Source organism: Phyllobates terribilis, unplaced genomic scaffold, assembly GCF_046119375.1.
Source record: "Phyllobates terribilis strain yellow unplaced genomic scaffold, ASM4611937v1 Scaffold_75__1_contigs__length_6962009, whole genome shotgun sequence".
Lineage (NCBI taxonomy): Eukaryota > Metazoa > Chordata > Amphibia > Anura > Dendrobatidae > Phyllobates > Phyllobates terribilis.
Window position 1 is genome coordinate 1,077,349 of NW_027362835.1, and position 22,230 is coordinate 1,099,578.

At 41.3% G+C, this 22,230-nt stretch overlaps 1 protein-coding gene across 2 annotated transcripts in view; it reads right to left on the minus strand.

The window, feature by feature from the left end:
* Positions 1-22,230, minus strand: part of SPON1 (spondin 1) — a 1,048,567-nt gene that overhangs the window by 342,949 nt on the left and 683,388 nt on the right. For both annotated transcript variants that reach the window (XM_073662598.1, XM_073662597.1), the window contains exon 8: positions 1,900-2,101. In XM_073662598.1, the coding sequence (XP_073518699.1) occupies positions 1,900-2,101 (202 nt within the window). The remainder of the gene's footprint in view (positions 1-1,899; positions 2,102-22,230) is intronic.

Genomic DNA, 22,230 nt, shown 5'->3' on the forward strand with positions numbered 1-22,230 from the left:
GTGATACCCGCTACTATTGCCCACAATGCCCATCATTGCCAGCCTTATGCGTCACTGACTGCTTTAAAATCTACCACACAGAACCACGTTTTTAAACTGTAAAAATGTATCCCAATTTGTCATTCAAACATTTGGTTCATTTAGTGAATGACATATTCGAGTAGAGCTCACTTAATTTCCAGGGGGGGTTCTCCAGAATCTAAACCTTCCATTGCGTGCTTGTTTCTGGAAATCATCCATCGAGTTAAAATGGTCACTAAACCCATAGATGAATTCCCAGAGGGGTGTCATTTCCAAAATGGGGTCACTTCAGGGGGGATTCTTTAGCTCTGGTACTCTGAAAAGTGCCAGAACAGCATAATCCCCCCTGAAGTGACCCCATTATGGAAATGACACCTCTGTGGGCATTCATCTATGGGTTTAGTGACCATTTACCTACTTATTTTCCCACCACTAGATTAATTTATACAGAGGAATAGATTGTAAAATTCGGTCACTTGTTGTGGGTTTCCTCTGTTTAGGCACCTTAGGGGCTCTCCAAATGCAACATGGCGTCCGCTATCCATTTCAGTCAAATTTCCATTCCAAAAGTCAAATGGCGCTCCTTACCTTCCGAGCCATGCCGTGTGCCCAAACAGTGGCTTTGCACCACATATGGGGTATCAGCGTGCTCAGGAGAAATTGCACAACACATTTTGGGGTCCATTTTTTCTGGCTGCCCTTGTGAAAATTAAAAATTTGAGGCTAAAGTAGCAGTTTTGTGATAAAAATGTGTTTTTTTATTTTCACCCTTCAACATTATAAAATTGTGTGAAGCCCCTGGGGGTTCAAGGTGCTCACCACACATCTAGATAAGTTCCTTGAGGGGTCTAGTTTCCAAAATGGGGTGACTTGTTGGGGGTTTCCTCTGTTTAGGCACCTCAGGGGCTCTCCAAATGCAACATGGCGTCCGCTATCGATTCCAGTCAAATTTCCATTCCAAAAGTCAAATGGCGCTCCTTACCTTCCGAGCCATGCCGTGCACCCAAACAGTGGCTTTGCACCACATATGGGGTATCAGTGTGCTCAGGAGAAATTGCACAACACATTTTGGGGTCCATTTTTTCTGGCTGCCCTTGTGAAAATTAAAAATTTGAGGCTAAAGTAGCAGTTTTGTGAAAAAAAGTTAAATGTTCATTGTTTTCTTCCACATTCCAAAAATTCCTGTGAAGCACCTGAAGGGTTAATAAACTTCTTGAATGTGGTTTTGAGCACCTTTAGGGGTGCAGTTTTTAGAATGGTATCACTTTTGGGTATTTTCTGTCATAAAGGCTCCTCAAAGTCACTTCAAATAAGATGTGGTCCCTAAAAAAATGTTTTTGTAAATTTTGTTGTAAAAATGAGAAATCGCTGGTCAACTTTTAACCCTTATAGCTTCCTAACAGAAAAAAATTTTGGTTCCAAAATTGTGCTGATGTGAAGTAGACATGTGGGAAATGTTATTCATTAACTATTTTGTGTGATATATCTCTCTGATTTAAGGGCATGAAAATTCAAAGTTTGAAAATTGCAAAATTTTCAAAATTTTCGCCAAATTTCCGATTTTTTCACAAATAAACGCAAGTGATATCGAAGAAATTTTACCACTATCATGAAGTACAATATGTCACAAAAGAACAATCTCAGAATCAGGGGGATCCGTTGAAGCGTTCCAGAGTAATTACCTCATAAAGTGACAGTGGTCAGAATTGAAAAAATTGGCCCGGTCACGAAGGCAAAAACAGGCTCTGGCGCGAAGTGGTTAATTAGATTACTGAAGGGCAAATGCTGCATGAAGCAAAGTCATACTTGAATGTAAACCATTAAATAACCAGAAATAGAGAACATATACACCTTTCTTTACTGAAAACATAGAAATACCTCATAAGTGACCCCACTGTCAGTGCCTGCATCCCATGGGATTAGATCCTGGATGACTCTTTGGACCCAGCCACACTCTTTAGTACAGAGATCTTCTGCAGATAGTCCAACATTCCAGTCTGGGCTTGGTCCCAACATGGACAAGAAAGACATCAGATGTCGAGTCCTGTCAACTGAGAACTCAGCAGATGGAGCAGCTCTCCTGACCAAACAAAAGAAAAAAATAAACAGATTGAAGTCTAAGTACAAATTTTGATATGTAAAAAAACAAATCTTAGTAAGGTATTGTGAAAAATGTACTATATATGTACAGTTTGCCCTTAATAGCAACTGATATTTAGAAAGCACCTTTGTTCTTTAGCTTATGTTTAAATATTTTAAGGTGCACATGGTATATTGAATGCATGTGTTGTTATTAATAAACCAATAGTGTGATCACAATACAAGATAATTGCTCAGGAACTATTGCAATATGTATTTCTATTCATCCATTAGAAAGTTCTGAAAAATGTATAGCTTACCAAGCAATTGTATACAGTGGGTAATGAAAGTATTCAGACCCCTTTACATTTTTCACTCTTTGTTTCATTGCAGCAATTTGGTAAATTCTAAAAAGTTCATTTTTTTCTCATTAATGTACACTCTGCACCCCATCTTGACTGAAAAAAAACAGAAATGTAGAATTGTTTGCAAATTTATTAAAAAGGAAAAACTGAAATATCACATGGTCATAAGTATTCAGACCCTTTGCTCAGTATTGAGTAGAAGCATTCTTTTGAGCTAGTACAGCCATAAGTCTTTTTGGGAATGATGCAACAAGTTTTTTATACCTGGATTTGGGGATCCTCTGCCATTCTTCCTTGCAGATCCTCTCCAGTTCCGTCAGGTTGGATGGTGAACGTTGGTGGACAGCCATTTTCAGGTCTATCAAGAAATGCTCAATTGGGTTTAGGTCAAGGCTCTGGCTGGGCCAGTCAAGAACGGTCACAGAGTTGTTTTGAAGCCACTCCTTTGTTATTTTAGCTGTGTGTTTAGGGTCATTGTCTTGTTGGAAAGTGAATCCAAGTCTGAGGTCCAGAGCATTCTGGAAGAGGTTTTCATCCAGAATATCTCAGTACTTGGACACATTCAAGTTTCCTTCGATTGCAACCAGTCATCCTGTCCCTGCAGCTGAAAAACACCCCCATAGCATGATGCTTCCACCACCATGTTTCACTGTTGGGATTGTATTGGGCAGGTGATGAGCAGTGCCTGGTTTTCTAAACACATACCACTTAGAATTATCACCAAAGTGTTCTATCTTCGTCTCATCAGACCAGAAAATCTTATTTCTCATAGTCTGGGAGTCCTTCATGTGTTTTTGAGCAAACTCTATGCGGGCTTTTCATATGTCTTGCACTGAGGAGAGGCTTCTGTCGGGCCACTCTGCCATAAAGGCCCAACTGGTGGAGAGCTGCAGTGAAAGTTGACTTTGTGGAACTTTCTCCCATCTCCCTACTGCATCTCTGGAGCTCAGCCACAGTGATCTTGGGGTTCTTCTTTACCTCTCTCACCAAGGCTCTTCTCCCACGATTGCTCAGTTTGGCTGGACGGCCAGGTCTAGGAAGACTTCTGGTGGTCCCAAACTTCTTCCATTTAAGGATTATGGAGGCCACTGTGCTCTTAGGAACCTTGAGTAATGCAGAAATTCTTTTGTAACCTTGGCCAGATCTGTGCCTTGCCACAATTCTGTCTCTGAGCTTCTTGGGCAGTTCCTTTGAGCTCACGCTTCTCATTTGGTCTGACATGCACTGTGAGCTGTGAGGTCTTATATAGACAGGTGTGTGCCTTTCCAAATCAAGTCCTATCAGTTTAATTAAACACAGCTGGACTCCAATGAAGGAGTAGAACCATCTAAAGGAGGATCACAAGGAAATGCCCAAGGAAGGAAGCAATAAAAAAGGATTTTGGGGGTATGTCAAAAGTAAAAGAAAAGTCAAAGATGCTATAGGATTTTTACAGGATGAAAATGGTGAAATGGTAAGAAAGGATGCTGAGAAGGCAGAACTTTTAATTCCTATTTTGCATCAGTTTTCTCTCATAAAGAAAATGTAACATGAACTGATCTTCACTGTCCTATTAAAGGAATAGAAGAATCCAGGTTATCTGTAAACAGAAAAATTGTGAGGGAATATTTAGCTAACATAAATGAGTTCAAGTCTCCAGGTCCAGATGAATTACACCCCAGAGTACTGAAGGAGATCGTAGAAGAAATTTTAGAACCACTCTCCATAATCTTTGAAAATTCTTTGAGAACAGGAGAAGTCCCAGAAGACTGGAGAAGAGCAAATGTTGTTACTATCTTCAAAAAGGGGAAGAAGGTTGACCGAGGGAACTATAGGCCGGTGAGTCTGATTTCTATACCAGGAAAGATCTTTGAACAAATTATTAAACAACATGTATGTAAGTACCTGGATAAGAATGAAGTGATTAACCAGAGTCAGCATGGGTTTGTAACTGACAAGTCATGTCAGACTAACTTAATTTCCTTCTATGACAGAATCACTGACTGGGTGGATCAGGGAAATGCTGTAGATATAGTATATCTTGACTTCTGCAAAGCATTTGACAAAGTATCTCATAACATCCTTATTGAAAAAATGACCAAGTATAGAATGGACAAGGCAACTGTTAGGTGGATTCATAACTGGCTTAGTGATCGGACTCAAAGAGTGGTCGTAAATGGCTTCACATCCAGTTGGATGAATGTCTCAAGTGGGGTACGACAGGGCTCTGTCTTGGGAACTGTATTGTTCAACATCTTTATCAATGATTTAGATGAAGGAATTGAGGGTAAACTGATTAAATTTGCTGATGACACAAAGCTAGGAGGGATAGCCAACACTAGAGAAGAGAGAGAGAGGATTCAAAAAGACCTAAATAAACTGGAGCAGTGGGCAGCAACTAACAGAATGGTTTTTAACAGGGAAAAATGCAAAGTACTACATCTTGGCAATAAAAATGAAAAAAGCATATCCAGAATGGGAGGAATAGAGCTAAGCCACAGTACATGTGAAAAAGACTTAGGTATACTAATAGATCATAGACTGAACATGAGTCAACAGTGTGATGCAGCAGCAAAAAAGGCAAATATAACTCTGGGATGTATTAACCGAAGCATGCAGTCCAGATCACATACAGTCATTATCGCACTTTACTCCTCTTTGATCAGACCTCATCTGGAATACTGTGTTCAGTTTTTGGCACCACATTTTAAAAAAGACATTGACAAACTGGAGCATGTTCAGAGAAGAGCGACCAGAATGGTGACCGGTCTGCAAACCATGTCCTATGAGGAACGGTTACAGGATTTGAGAATGTTTAGATTGCAAAAAAGAAGACTGAGACGAGACTTAATAGCTGTCTACAAATATCTCAAGGGATGTCACATTGTAGAAGGATCATCTTTATTCTCATTTGCACAAGGAAAGACTAGAAGCAATGGTATGAAACTGAATGGGAGGAGACACAGATTAGATATTAGAAAAAAGTTTTTGACAGTTAGGGTGATCAATGAGTGGAACAGGCTGCCACGAGAGGTGGTGAGTTCCCCTTCAATGGACGTCTTCAAACAGAGGCTGGACAGACATCTGTCTGAGATGATTTAGTGAATCCTGCTTTGAGCAGGGGGTTGGACCAGATGATCCAGGAGGTCCCTTCCAACTCTACCATTCTATGATTCTATGATAAATGGACAGCATGTGACTTAAATATGAGTGTCTGAGCAAAGGGTCTGAATACTTATGACCATGTTATATTTCAGCTTTTCTTTTTTAATAAATTTGCAAAAAATTCTACATTTCTGTTTTTTTTCAGTCAAGAAGGGGTGCAGAGTGTACATTAATGAGAAAAAAAATAACTTTTTAGAATTTACCAAATGGCTGCAATGAAACAAAGAGTGAAAAATGTAAAGCAGTCTGAATACTTTCCGTACCCACTCTAACACCAGCAAACTCAACATATTGCCATGCTGTTAAGATCATCTTGAAATGATATTTACTTTTAACATGATACAACATCCTCCTCAAAATAGCCTTTAGAAAATGGTCATTGTCTGTTGTTGAGTAGCACATGCTCAAAATAATACTGTTTGGAGACATAAGCCTTTAACACATGTTCAACTGGTATTAAGGAGTTTATCCCCTTAATACAGTACTTTTTAATGTACATATCTGTCATTAGCAACTGTCACTTTGTGCAGGAGTTTGACTGATAAAAACAATAGGGCTCCTGCTGTAACTGCTAGGATCACAATATTCTAGCGGATTCCAGCTGTTTAACCCCTCAGTATTACCCTCAGTATTGACAGCAGCACATGAGGAGATTAAAGAGAGGTTGAGATTTTCTGTCAGAGGGTGAGGTTTTCTGTTGCCCTATGGCGTGGAGCACAACATTTTTTGGTCCAAGGGCCACATTGCCATACTGAACCAATCGCAAAAGTTGCAATTTTTTTAAAAGGGATACTTACATGAATACATCACAAGAACCTCCATCAGTACATTAATACATCAGCAGAATCAAATTTTGAGTATTTCAGAAGAAGTTGGAAAATTTCTGCTCCAATAAAATTGCTGACTTAAACTGAGTTTTTTAGAGCAGAAACTCGCCAAATCCTTCTCATAATTTGAAATCTCTAAGTTTTGACACTTTTTAAGTTTTAACATAGCCTTGAAACACAATATGGATTTCTACACGTGTACACGATCAGAACCACTGTAAGCACATGAGTGCAGCATCAGAACCACCATCAGTACATGAATGCAGCACCAGAACCCCACCATCAATACACAAATACAGCAAAATAAACACTGTCATTACATATATACAGCGAAAGAACCTCCATTAGAACATGAATGCAGCACCACGCTTAAATCAATTGTAATGTCAGGTCAGACCCTTATACATTTGTATTGCATAAATGCTCAGTATGTCCTTAACAATGGTAAGGAGATGCTCGGAGTTGTTTTTACTAGTCATCATCAGACTCCAGACTATACAGGAATGAAAGGACTGATGAGACATAGGCATTATCACAAATAAACATTTACATCCAGGTACCTTATAAGTGACATCTTCTCTGATTGGAGCATTTGCCATCCCTTTTGTCTCCATGTAGCACAGACGCCATGATGAGATTTAATTTCCAGAGTTTGTCTCTCCAGACTTGCCTCTTCTTCGTCTTCATCAGCACATTCCGACATGGCACCCTTAAAAATAAAAGCATCATTATACTGCTCCATAAATAAAAATATCTCCCATGCTCTGTCCCTCAATAAATAATTTCCCCTCGCTGTGCTTCCTACACAATATACCCCCCCACACACTGCCCTTCTCTGAAATATCCTGCCCACACTGCCCCTGTCCAAAATACTCCACCACACTGCCCCTCTCCAAAATACTTCCCCACACTGCCCGTCTATAAAATACCCCCCGCTCAAACTGCCCTTCTCCAAAATATCCCCCACACTGCCCCTCTACATGATATCTCCCCCCACTGACCCTCGCTATACTATGCCCCACTTTCACTAACCCATCATAATTTTCCCATAATGCCCCCCTTAATGTCCCAAGTTGCACCACAATGTCCCAAATAGCTCCATAATGTTTCTTATAATGTCCTATGTTGCCGCATAATGTCCCAAAATTGCTCCACAATGTCCAAAGTTGCCCCAAAATTTTACCCACAATGTCCCAAATTGCCACATTATGTGCCCTTATAGCAACAATACCCTTTCCTCCCTCGGTCTCTCATCTAAAATAACATAACGCTTAATCTTCGGCTCCTTCATGGAGCGCTTACTAGTGCCCAACGTCTTCTCTGAGCGTGCTGACCTCATCATGCTGCTGCATGTTGAGGCGGGGGCTGATGAGCATAATCTCTGCCCGTCCTTGCGCCGCAGTGTTCAAATGTATTTGGATCTTTCAATTACTGTATCATATTAACACATTCTATAAAACTTAATTATTTACCCCACGCATTGAATGCCACAAGAAAAAAATGTGAAAAACAATACCAAATTTTTTTGCTGACCCAGCCTCACAAGTAATTCAATTAAAAGTGATGAACAAGTTAAATGTACCGAAAAACGGAACATGTGTAAACTACAGCTTGTCCCACAAAAAGTCCTAGGCCTAGGAATAGTGTAAACTCCTTATGTCTGCATCTGAATCGTCTCCTATGATCTCTGCCGCAGGTGGCACTGTGCTTGTGCTGTAACAGCACTGAGGGACTTAGGTGTGGTTCTGCTTTAGAATAGGGTAGCTAGGACATGTGGTCCTGCTTAGACGATGTTTACATCTTACTGCAAGGAGGACTGTTGTAGACAGCTCTCTACAGGGAGCATTGAGTGAGGTCACACTTTATTTAAACCTGATTTTGATTAAAGTTATAACTTCTTTGGTCAGATTGCGTAGTCTGCTTCTGGTATTTCCCTGTTTAGTTTCTGACCTTGGCTCATATTCTGACTACATAATTGTATCATTACCATTCTTCTATGTCACTCCATCAGCTAGCAGCCACTCCATGAATGTAACCCAGAAGACCCTGCATAAAACCAGTAGATCCCTGTATAGGGGCAAATGGTAAAGACCAGTGTTTCCCTGGTACCTGTTAAACAGAGTTGCTGGTGCAAAATCTGTCCATGAAATAGAAGCCCTATCAAAAACATGCCAAACTTACAGTGCAACCTTCCTCCCCCCTCGCCAAATAAAAAAAAATATTTTTACAAGTTGATGTGTTTTTGAGTAAAAGCAGTAAAACATAAAAATACTACAACCCCTGGCAAAAATTATGGAATCACCGAGCTCAGAGGATGTTCATTTAGTTGTTTAATGTTGTTGAAAAAAAGCAGATCACAGACATGGCACAAAACTAAAGTCATTTCAAATGACAACTTTAGGGCTTTAAGAAACACTAAAAGAAATCAAGATAAAAATGTGGTACTCAGTAAGGGTAATTTTTTTCCCTCATTTTTTTCATTCAATTCTGAGGAAAAAATTATGGAATCACCCTGTAAATTTTCATTTCCAAAACTAACACCTGCATCAAATTAGATCTGCTCATTAGTCTGCATCTAAAAAGTAGTGATCACACCTTGGAGAGCTGTTGCACCAAGTGGACTGACATGAATCATGGCTCCAACACGAGAGATGTCAATTGAAACAAAGGAGAGGATTATCAAGCTCTTAAAAGAAGGTAAATCATCACGAAATGTTGTAAAAGATGTTGGTTGTTCACAGTCAGCTGTGTCTAAACTCTGGGCCAAATACAAACAACATGGGAAGGTTGTTAAAGGCAAACATACTGGTAGACCAAGGAAGACATCAAAGCGTCAAGACCGGAAACTTAAAGCAATATGTCTCCAAAACAGGAAATGCACAACAAAACATATGAGGAACGAATGGGAGGAAACTGGAGTCAATGTCTGTGACCGAACTGTAAGAAACCGCCTAAAGGAAATGGGATTTACATACAGAAAAGCTAAACATAAGCCATCATTAACACCTAAACAAAAAAAAACAAGGTTACAATGGGCTAAGGAAAAGCAATCGTGGACTGTGGATGACTGGATGAAAGTCATATTCAGTGATGAATCGCGAATCTGCATTGAGCAAGGTGATGATGCTGGAACTTTTTTTGGTGCCGTTCCAATGACATTTATGGAGAGGACAGCATGAATAGAACATGCAAATTTCCACAGTCATTGATGATATGGGGCTGCATGTCAGGTAAAGGCACTGGGGAGATGGCTATCATTACATCTTCAATAAATGCCCAAGTTTACATTGATATTTTGGTCAGTTTTCTTATCCCATCAATTGAAAGGATGTTTGGGGATGTTGACATAATTTTTCAAGATGATAATGCATCCTGCCATAGAGCAAAAACTGTGAAAACATTCCTTGAAAGAAGACACATAAGGTCAATGTCATAGCCTGCAAATAGTCCGGATCTCAATCCAATTGAAAATCTTAGGTGGAAGTTGAAGAAAATGGTCCATGACAAGGCTCCAACCTGCAAAGCTGATCTGGCAACAGCAATCAGAGAAAGTTGGAGCCAGATTGATGAAGAGTACTGTTTGTCACTCATTAAGTCCATGCCTCAGAGACTGCAAGCTGTTATTAACCCCTTCGCAACCCTGGGATTTTCCATTTTTGCATTTTTGTTTTTTGCTCCCCTTGTTCCCAGATACATAGTGTTTTTATTTTTTGGTCAATATGGCCGTGTGAGGGATTATTTTTTGTGGGATGAGTTGTACTTTTGAACAACATTACTGGTTTTACCATATCATGTACGGGAAAACAGAAAAAAAAATCCAAGTGTGGTGAAATTGCAAAAAAAGTGCAATACCACAGATGTTTTTTTAAATGTTTTTTTACCACATTCACTGAATGCTAAAACTGACCTGCCATTATTATTCTCCAGGTCATTACGAGTTTGTAGACACCAAACATGTATAGGTTCCTTTTTATTTAAGTGGTGAAAAAAAATTCCAAAATTTGCTAAAAAAAAAAAAGGCGCCATGTTCCAAGACCCGTAGCGTCTCAATTTTTTTGGATCTTGGGCCGGATGAGTGCTTATTTTTTGCGTGTCGAGCTGAAGTTTTTATTGATACCATTTTGGGGTAGATCCGATGTTTTGATCACCCGTTATTGCACTTTATTGCAATGTTGCAGCGGCCAAAAAACGTAATTCTGGTATTTAGAATTTTTTTCTTGCTACGCCGTTTACCGAACGGATTAATTCTTTTATTATATTGATAGATCGGGCGATTCTGAACGCAGCGATACCAAATATATGTATGTGGGCTTTTCTTTTTATTATTTTATTTTGAATGGGGCGAAAGGGGGGTGATTTAAACTTTTATATTTTTTTAATTTTTTTAAATATTTTTAAAAACATTTTTTTTCACTTTTTGCTTGCTTCTATAGTCTCCATAGGAGACTACAAGCAGCAACTGTCCGATCGCCTCTGCTACATAGAGGTGATGAGTAGATCACCTCTATGTAGCAGAAATGCTCCTGTGCTATGAGAGCCGACCACTAGGTGGCGCTCATAGCGATCAGCTCATGATTACCACTGGGGTCTGCTGCAGACCCCGGGTTGTCATGCCCACACATCAGTGACCCGCGATCACGTGATGGGGTCACCGATGGGCTGGGTAAGTGACACGCTTCCGGCGCGGTGATGTTAATTGCCGCTGTCAGAGATTGACAGCGGCATTTAACATGTTAACAGCCGTGGGTGTATCGCGATTCCACCCACGCTGTTGCGGGCACATGTCAGCTGTAATAATCAGCTGACATGTGCCCGGTTCAGTGTGGGCTCAGGGCCAGAGCCCGCGCTGAACAGGGGGTGACAGCCGGGTGCGTACTAATACGCCACAGGCTGTAAAGTGGTTAAAGCCAGAGGTGGTGCAACAAAATACTAGTGATGTATTGGAGAGTTCTTTTGTGTGTTTGTTTTTCATGATTCCATAAATTTTTCCTCAGAATTGAGTGATTCCATAATTTTTTCCCTCTGCTTTGTCTGAAAAAAAATTACCCTTACTGAGTACCACATTTTTAATCTTGATGTCTTAAAGCCCTAAAGTTGCCATTTGAAATGACTTTAGTTTTGTGCCATGTCTGTGATCTGCTTTTTTTCAACAACATTAAACAACTGAACGAACATCCTCCAAGCCCGGTGATTCCATAATTTTTACCAGGGGTTGCATATAAACTGTGTATTGTTAGTATGGTGTAACTCTACAGAATAAAGCTAATATGTCAATTAAATAGAATATTGAAGGGTGTTTAAAAAAATGCCAGTCTCGCATTTTCTTTTGTACATTCCTTCTCAGAAAAGATGTGATAAAAGTAATCAATAAGTTGTATGTACAAAAAAAATTAAACACTTAAACTGCATCTTGTCATGCAAAAAAAAAAGACATACAGCTCCATTGATGGAGAAATGTAGATGATTTTTCCTTAGTGTATATTGTACAAAAGTAATAACAAAAATAATAAGACATACAGTACAGACCAAAAGTTTGGACACACCTTCTCGTTTAAAGATTTTTCTGTATTTTCATGACTATGAAAATTGTACATTCACACTGAAGGCATCAAAACTATGAATTAACACATGTGGAATTATATACTTAACAAAAATGTGTGAAACAACTGAAAATATGTCTTATATTCTAGGTTCTTCAGAGTAGCCACCTTTTGCTTTGATGACGGCTTTGCACACTCTTGGCATTCTCTTGATGAGCTTCAAGAGGTAGTCACCGGAAATGGTTTTCACTTCACAGGTGTGCCCTGTCAGGTTTAATAAGTGGGATTTCTTGCCTTATAAATGGGGTTGGGACCATCAGTTGTGTTGTGCAGAAGTCTGGTGGATATACAGCTGATAGTCCTACTGAATAGACTGTTAGAATTTGTATTATGGCAAGAAAAAAGCAGCTAAGTAAAGAAAAATGAGTGGCCATCATTACTTTAAGAAATGAAGGTCAGTCAGTGCTAAAAATTGGGAAAACTTTGAAAGTGTCCCCAAGTGCAGTTGCAAAAACAATCAAGCGCTACAAAGAAACTGGCTCACATGAGGACCGCCCCGAGAAAGGAAGACCAAGAGTCACCTCTGCTTCTGAGGATAAGTTTATCTGAGTCACCAGCCTCAGAAATCGCAGGTTAACAGCAGCTCAGATTAGAGACCAGGTCAATGCCACACAGAGTTTTAGCAGCAGACACATCTCTTTAACAACTGTTAAGAGGAGACTTTGTGCAGCAGGCCTTCATGGTAAAATAGCTGCTGGGAAACCACTGCTAAGGACAGGCAACAAGCAGAAGAGACTTGTTTGGGCTAAAGAACACAAGGAATGGACATTAGACCAGTGGAAATCTGTGCTTTGGTCTGATGAGTCCAAATTTGAGATCTTTGGTTCCAACCACCGTGTCTTTGTGGGACGCAGAAAAGGTGAACGGATGGACTCTACATGCCTGGTTCCCACCGTGAAGCATGGAGGAGGAGGTGTGATGGTGTGGGGGTGCTTTGCTGGTGACACAGTTGGGGATTTATTCAAAATTGAAGGCATACTGAACCAGCATGGCTACCACAGCATGTTGCAGCGGCATGCTATTCCATCTGGTTTGTGTTTTGTTGGACCATCATCTATTTTTCAACAGGACAATGACCCCAAACACACCTCCAAGCTGCGTAAGGGCTATTTGACCAAGAAGGAGAGTGATGGGGTGTTACGCCAGATGACCTGGCCTCCACAGTCACCAGACCTGAACACAATCGAGATGGTTTGGGGTGAACTGGACCGCAGAGTGAAGGCAAAAGGGCCAACAAGTGCTAAGCATCTCTGGGAACTCCTTCAAGATTGTTGGAAGACCATTTCCGGTGACTACCTCTTGAATGTCATCAAGAGTGTGCAAAGCAGTCATCAAAGCAAAAGGTGGGTACTTTGAAGAACCTAGAATATAAGACATATTTTCAGTTGTTTCACACTTTTTTGTTAAGTATATAATTCCACATGTGTTAATTCATAGTTTTGATGCCTTCAGAGTGAGTGTACAATTTTCAAAGTCATGAAAATACAGAAAAATCTTTAAATGAGAAGGTGTGTCCAAACTTTTGGTCTGTACTGTACGTAAAATTAAATACATTTGGTACAGTCAAAATTTAACTGACCCGCAAAGTAAAGTTAACACATTATTTGTGCAGCATTTTAATAGCATAAAATTTAAAATGTCAAGAAAGAACCTCAAAATTGCTGTTTCATTTTTTTTCTATTGCATCCCATAAAGATTAGTGATGAGCGAGCACTAAAATGCTCGGGTACTCGTTGCTCGGGTCCAGCAAATTGGAATGCTCTGGTGCTCGACTCAAACAACGAACGCAATGTAAGTCTATGGGAAACTCGAGCATTTTTCAGACGGCTCCCCCCGGCAGTCTGCAGAGGGCCTAAAAATTGCCCAAATCGATGGGAACAGTGCTCAAATGACATGGGGACAGCATGGGGAAGACCCCTGGAAGCATCTCTGACTCCCAGATCACTGCTGTCAACAACGTTGTCAGAGTATTACACCACTTTTACGGACTCACAATAAAACATACAAAAACAAAACCAAAATGGATTTTCCTGGGAAATACAGTATGTTAAGGAACATCCTTTCCAGGGTAATTACTTGTATATAAGGCAAAATAAATAACCAAAAACAAAAATACTCCTCCACACCTTGGGCTATGTTCACACATAGCGTTTTTGATGCATTTTTGCACTTTTGCATTGCTTTCAACCAAGACAAATGCATTCACCAAGAAATTTCATTTTAACATTTTACAACCTTATCTCACCATGTGGTGTGTGACACATCATCAGACACATGCATACAGTGCTGAAAAGACATGGGAACAGCATGGGGAATACCTTTGGAAGCATCTCTGACTCCTAGGTCACTGCCTAAAAGTGTGGCCATCATAAGTGATCCTTGGCACATGCGAAGATGCCTTCCACCATGAACCTGTCGTTGCTGACTTGCAACAATCACCGTCCACGTCCTGCAGGCAGCCACCCACAGGCTGCAATATTATACTGCCAAATTTTTGACAGCTGCTTGCACTTGAAATGTGGCCTTTTAGGCTCATGGAGGCGGAAGCTTTTCACTACCTCATGCCGGCGGCAGCCGGGTGTCCATACTCGGTCCCCCACACTTTTCTTAGCCAGGGCGGCTTTTCGGCATGGTTGGACGGGCCCACCAGAGAACCGGAGACTCCTCCGGTGGGCCCTGGCTTCTCCTTCAGGAGAGTTCATAGTGCCGAGGTGAGGCCATGATGATTATATAGGCGACCATCTGCTTAGTTTTCTGTTACTTGGAATGCAAGTGCAAGTATGCAGCCAGTCACCCACGCACAGGCCGCAACACTAAACTGCCAGATTTCTGGGCAGCTTTTTGCACTTGAAATATGGCCTTTTAAGCTTGTGGAGGCGGAAGCTTTTCACAACCTCATGCCGGCGGCGGCCGGGTGTCCATACTCGGTCCCCAGCCACCACTATATTTCCCGGTATCGCCTCCGCTTTCCACAAGCACGGGTCCCACAACATTACCCGTGCCCTCCCCAGTGCACTTACTGGGAAGGACAACCTAACCACAAACACGTGGACAGGAGAATGGGGTCAGGGACGGTACTGGGCCAGTCCACAACTTTTTTTGCTGACAGTTGTATTTAGCTCTGTGAAAGGACTGGCATAGAGGGAAACCCTCTCTAGCCTGCATGTCATTTCTCACAGGAAGTCCTGTAAAGCTGCTTGCACTTGAAATGTGGCCTTTTAGGCTCATGGAAGCGGAAGCTTTTCACAACCACATGCCTCATGCCTCGTGTCCATACTCGGTCCCCAGCCGTCACTATTTCTCCCTGTGTTGTCTCCATCTTCTACAAGGGCGGGTCCCTGAACATTACTGCTGGTACTTTTCTGGGGGAATTTGGTTGCCTCCTACCAGCCTGGAATATTTCCAGCAAACTATGGTACGACACCATTGTATTAGCACTGCCCCCAGTACAAGTAGCAAAGCCATCCCCAATTTCCTTTTCAGGAATTTTATTTGATAGACTGAGTGGCTGCCCAAATACATTTTCTCACAAAGGAGCTGAAGATAGAGTGGCAGCAGGTGCAAGTTTCTCCAGCCTGTTAGATATTAGAGGGTGAATGGCAGCACATTGGATCAGTGGTTAGCACTGAAGACTTGCAGCGCTGGGATCCTGGGTTCAAATCCCAGCAAGGACAACATCTGCAAGGACTTTGTATGTTCTACCCTTGTTTGTGTGGGTTTCCACCTCAGTAAAAAAAAAACAGCCATAGAGTGTCCAGGAACCTTTCCACATACTTTTCTTTGCCAGGACTGCTTCTCGGCAGGGTTGGACGGTCCCACCAGAGAATCCTGTAGTGTGCCTTGGCTTCTACCTCAGGAAAGCTCATGATAGCGCTAACTTTGCAGCTGCTATGGGGCTCTTGAGCAGGGGAGAAAGGTTAGCCCTCAGAATCAAATCCTCTGGTGGGCACAATGTTTTTCAATCTGAAACAGCTTCTCAGTGGGAGTTGTATTCACCACAGCCATATTCTTTAGCTCGGTGAAAGGACTGACATAGAGGGAAACCGTATCTACTCAAGCTGTCATTTCTCCATCACCAGGTTCCACCCATTGCCACACACGACCATGCCTGGTTGTATGTTCAGCGGTGAGAGCCACAGATCAGGCTGCTGTGTTACAACTTTCAACAACTCTGCAGTGCTGGGCAGTTTGTCAATTAAACATTAGGCATGTTATCTTCAGCACAGCCTGTTGCTGGCATGCTGACCAACACGACAGGTGTGCAGGTATATAGAAATAATATTCAAGTAGATAGGAACTACCGCACTTCCTGGAGTAGAGGTGGTGCTCAGGTAGGGTTACAAGCCCGTAGTCGTATAGAGAAATGACCTGGCACTCAGGAGACTCATGAAATCTTTTTTATATTTTTAATAAAGTGCAAAAAATTAACAGATGTTTCGGTCATATTAGACCTTCATCGGTGTACTAAAAAATAAAAGTAACAATAAATCTCACATAGAAAACATATGTATAGTACAACAAAATAATGGACAAAATAGGATCTGAGTCACAGATAATATGTCATGCTGAAGGATTGACGGAAATGCAACACAGGAAACAACAGGAAAAAATGAAATGGGAAGAAGGGGAGTAACGGAGGGGAAAAAAAAGGGAGGGGGGGAATGGAATAAAAACCAAAAAAATCAACATACCAGGTAGTGAGAAGGGATGTAAACTAAGCATGAGCCTATTAGGTTCCGTAGGTTCTGGGAATATAAGTAGAACCCTCCACAAGAACTCACCATGCCTCTGACAAACGGTTGCCGTTCGTCCATACCTATCATCCAATTGTTTCAATTTTATATAAGAGTATCCGACAACATTGGAACATACTCAAAACTGCTTATCCATCAGTCCCTGAATTCCGGTTCCCGTTCCTGCCATGTTATAAAAGACCTACCAACATTCGTGACCGCCTAGTCCATTCAGACATGGGCACTACCTATACCCAACCAAAACAGAGGTTTCTCTCCACACCCAAACATGGGACATTTCCATGTTTACAGTGTCACCAGTGTAACAATATCATCAGGGGTGACACTTTCTATCACCCACAAACAGGCAAACCGTATAAGGTAAAGGATTATTTTACTTGTAACTCTTCTTACGTTATCTATATCCTTAAGTGTCCCTGTGGTCAGATTTATGTTGGAGAAACCACTCAATGCATAAAAGACAGGATCTCCAAACATAAGTCCACAATACGCTGCAAAAATTTATTGCTACCAGTTCCTCAACACTTTGTCGCAGCCGGTCACTTAGTGTCACAGCTGAGGTTCCAAGTCATTGAACATGTCCCCCACTTAAGACGAGGCGGAAACCGCATTCGTCAATTGAAACAAAGGGAAGCTTTTTGGATTCACGAGTTACAATCATTGTCCCCCAAGGGACTCAACAAAGAATATGATCTCGGTTCCTTCACCTAGATTCATCCCTGACTGCGAATTGTACTTAGACCAGACAGGATATGGACAATACGGACCTACCCACTAGGGACTATTGTACCAAGAAATAACCTCTATGGAGACCTTCAATTTCTACATTTCTTACATTGCTGGTATATATTGTAATTACGGTACCTTTTCGTCTGGAATACTGTTATTAAGATAATTACTCTGTACCAATTGTCCTATATGACATGATGCTTTTCTTTCCTCATATTTACAAGGTTATATGCTATTTCACTGGCTATATGCTTTAATCATGTTATTTATATTTGTTTTCCTTGTTTTCCTCAGATTCCATCCTAAGTGATGCTCCTTCCTCCGTTCCCTACCCTGGAACGCAGCCCTTTACATTTGAGGACCTTCATAGCGTCATATGACGCTACTTCCTGTTTCAGGTCCTGTTCCCAAACGTTTCACCTATTCTATTCCCATTGCCACTAATGATTGAACAGTCACGTGACCAGCCCTTTACATTTGAGGACCTTCATAGCGTCATATGACGCTACTTCCTGTTTTCAGGTCCTATTCCCAAACGACCCACATGTTCCATTCCCATTGCCACTAATGATTAAACGGAGTATAACGACCTCTGACCCCTGCCACTGCCTATTTAAGACCTCTATGGTCTCTAGTCCTCCATAGCACCTCCTGACAAACGGTGGACACCATGCCCAGCTATCACACTGCTACAGGTAAATTATAAACCTTGTTAGTCCTTATAGTGATGGCTTCCATTGGGGTTTTTTTCCCCTATTTTTTTTCCTCATATTTGTACTCTACTTATATTCCCAGAACCTACGGAACCTAATAGGCTCATACTTAGTTTACATCCCCTCTCACTACCTGGTATGTTGATTTTTTTGGTTTTTATTCCATCCCCCCCCCTTTTTTTTCCCCTCCGTTACTCCCCTTCTTCCCATTTCGTTTTTTCCTGTTGTTTCCTGTGTTGCATTTCCGTCAATCCTCCAGCATGACATATTATCTGTGACTCAGATCCTATTTTGTCCATTATTTTGTTGTACTATACATATGTTTTCTATGTGAGATTTATTGTTACTTTTATTTTTTAGTACACCGATGAAGGTCTAATATGACCGAAACGTGTGTTAATTTTTTGCACTTTATTAAAAATATAAAAAAGATTTCATGAGTCTCCTGAGTGCCAGGTCATTTCTCTATACGACTACGGGCTTGTAACCCTACTCCAGGAAGTGCGGTAGTTCCTATCTACTTGAATATTATTTCTATATACCTGCACCCTGGTGTGTCATGACGACCAACACCTTTTTCTATAACGCCGAGGAAACTTCCAACATCATTTCTAAAATAAATCTACCCTGCGATTTTCTGAAACTACCTCCTAAGGAGTCCAGGGGCAGAGACTGGGAGAAGGAGCTACGTCATTGCATCAACCTTGAACTCCACTGTGCTACTCTCTCGGAATACGTGAGAGTCCAATGCATCCCAAGAGGACTCAGAGTTCCTCTATGTCCGACACTCTTTAGCGACCAGGAGGATTATTGTTTGAAATTTGAACAAATTCTGAACAAGTGTTCTTTTGACCTTATGACCCTAACAATTGAATTTTTACAGAAGGAAATAGCTGCTACTAAGGAAAACACTACAGGCATCGAGACCCAACTAGCATCCACCATTTCTACTGATGAACTAACTTCCCTCAAGACCAAGGTAAACCACAACCTCGAACAACATCGCCGAGACACTGAAAATAAGAAACGACTGAAGTTCATCCGCGACGCCGAGGACTACCAGCGGAACCGAGTATATAAATGGCGCGACTTCTCCAATGCCACATGTGGTCCGGCACAACCACACCATTCCTCTACCGACCTGTCCTCTTGAGGTTCAGAATTGGACAGACCAAGTCATCCATCTATCTCTACCCATTTTTTAGGTTTCCAGAAGAGATACAATCGAAGAAGAGGAGGACAAGGCGGGGCGGCACCCACAGGAGGAGACAGGAGCTTCATGAGGGTAACTCATTCCCAGGTATGAACTCATTGGTTGTGAACATTTCGTCACGATCTCTCAGCATCGCAGAACTTTCAGTGTTACAAAAAGGCTTGTCTTTCTGTCCATCTCATATATTAAACACATTTGGTCTTGAAATGGATTTACAAAGGTTTTTCAGGTCCATTAGACTAAAGGCGCACTTCTCACAGGAGCCCACCACGAATACCACTATACCCCCTACCAGTCCACCTAGCATAACAGCTGCTAGTCTGGGATTAAAGAATAAGAGCACTTATCGTCCCCCCCAGAATTACCATGCTACAGAGACTTTCATTGATTTCATAAAACAATCATTTTACAGACTATGGTCAGATATTGATCATGGTCGCTTACATTACCCACAGAATATGTCCTCTCTGGACAGACAAGCTTTGACCACACTTCAATCGGATTCTTCCATTATTATTAAACCAGCAGATAAAGGTGGTGCAATAGTGGTAATGGACAAATCCGTTTATCTAAACGAGATCTGTAGACAGCTTAATGATCACTCGGTCTATGAAAAACTCACACATGACCCTACCTCGACAGTCAGAGAGACTATCGCCAGAATTCTGGAACAACATTGCCTTAAGGGAACTATCGATATTAAAACCCGTGATTTTTTAACCAACCCATTTCCAATAACCCCAGTATTCTATGCCTTACCTAAAATCCATAAAAGTCTTGAGAACCCACCAGGCCGACCAATAGTTGCGGCCACCTATTCCGTTTTATCTCCCTTAGCGATTTTCCTGGAGAAAATCTTGACCCCTCTGGTGAAACGCACCTCATCTTTTATCCTCGATACAGGAGCATTTTTGACAATCATTAAAGAAATCAAACAGGTTCATCCCGATTCCCTTTTAGTTACGATGGACGTTAACAACTTATACACCTCCATTCCACATGAGAGAGGCATTGAGTTTGTTAAAGACCTTCTAGAACTGTCCCATACACCACCCGACATTAGCCACCTCTGCCTGGATCTTCTTACCTTAGTCTTGTAAAGGAACTTTTTTTCTATTACAGGATACGTTCTATTTACAGAAGCAGGGTACCGCGATGGGTTCTAATGTAGCTCCACCATATGCTAACTGCTACATGTCAGCTTTTGAGAAAGAGATAGTATACAGTAACCCACTATACAAAACCCACTCCAAAGTATAGAAACGCTACATTGATGATAATTTTTGTATCTGGACTGGGCCCAAGGAAACATTGATGGAATTTTTTGAAATTTTGAATTCTTCCTGGGAGGGTCTTGGTTTTACCATATCGTGTAGCACACAATCGATCCATTTTCTTGACACTACAGTCATGAAGGATGAACTTGGTTTCCTGTCGACTGACTTATATGTGAAACCTACCGACAGAAACAGTCTTCTACATTATGATAGTCTCCACCCTCGATCTATCTTTTCGTCAGTACCCAAGTCCCAGTTTCACTGGGTCCAACGCATCGTGAGCGATCCCTCGACACAGAATAGGAGGATCACGGAGATGAAACAGAAATTTTTGGATAGGGGTTACCCACCAACTGTGCTATCTCGAGCCCTAGAACCCTCCACAAGAACTCACCATGCCTCTGACAAACGGTTGCCGCTCGTCCATACCTATCCAATTGTTTCAATTTTACATAAGAGTATCCGACAACATTGGAACATACTCAAAACTGCTTATCCATCAGTCCCTGAATTCCGGGTCCAGTTCCTGCCATGCTATAAAAGACCTACCAACATTCGTGACCGCCTAGTCCATTCAGACATGGGCACTACCTATACCCAACCCAAACAGAGGTTTCTCTCCACACCCAAACATGGGACATTTCCATGTTTACAGTGTCACCAGTGTAACAATATCATCAGGAGTGACACTTTCTATCACCCACAAACAGGCAAACCGTATAAGGTGAAGGATTATTTTACTTGTAACTCTTCTTACGTTATCTATATCCTTAAGTGTCCCTGTGGTCGGATTTATGTTGGAGAAGCCACTCAATGCATAAAAGACAGGATTTCCAAACATATGTCCACAATACGCTGCAAAAATTTATTGCTACCAGTTCCTCAACACTTTGTCACAGCCGGTCACTTAGTGTCACAGCTGAGATTCCAAGTCATTGAACATGCCCCCCACTTAAGACGAGGTGGAAACCGCATTCGTCAATTGAAACAAAGGGAAGCTTTTTGGATTCACGAGTTACAATCATTGTCCCCCAAGGGACTCAACAAAGAATATGATCTTGGTTCCTTCACCTAGATTCATCATTGACTGCGAATTGTACTTAGACCAGACAGGATACAGACACTACGGACCTACCCACTAGGGACTATTGTACCAAGAAATAACCTCTATGGAGACCTCCAATTTCTACATTTCTTACATTGCTGGTATATATTGTAATTACGGTACCTTTTCGTCTGGAATACTGTTATTAAGATAATTACTCTGTACCAATTGTCCTATATGACATGATGCTTTTCTTTCCTCATATTTACAAGGTTATGTGCTATTTCACTGGCTATATGCTTTAATCATGTTATTTATATTTGTTTTCCTTGTTTTCCTCAGATTCCATCCTAAGTAATGCTCCTTCCTCCGTTCCCTACCCTTCCTGGACTCCTGTTTGTTTTCCTAATGTCTCTCCAGCATGTCACAATCGTCCACACCACTGTAGAATCACTGTGGAATG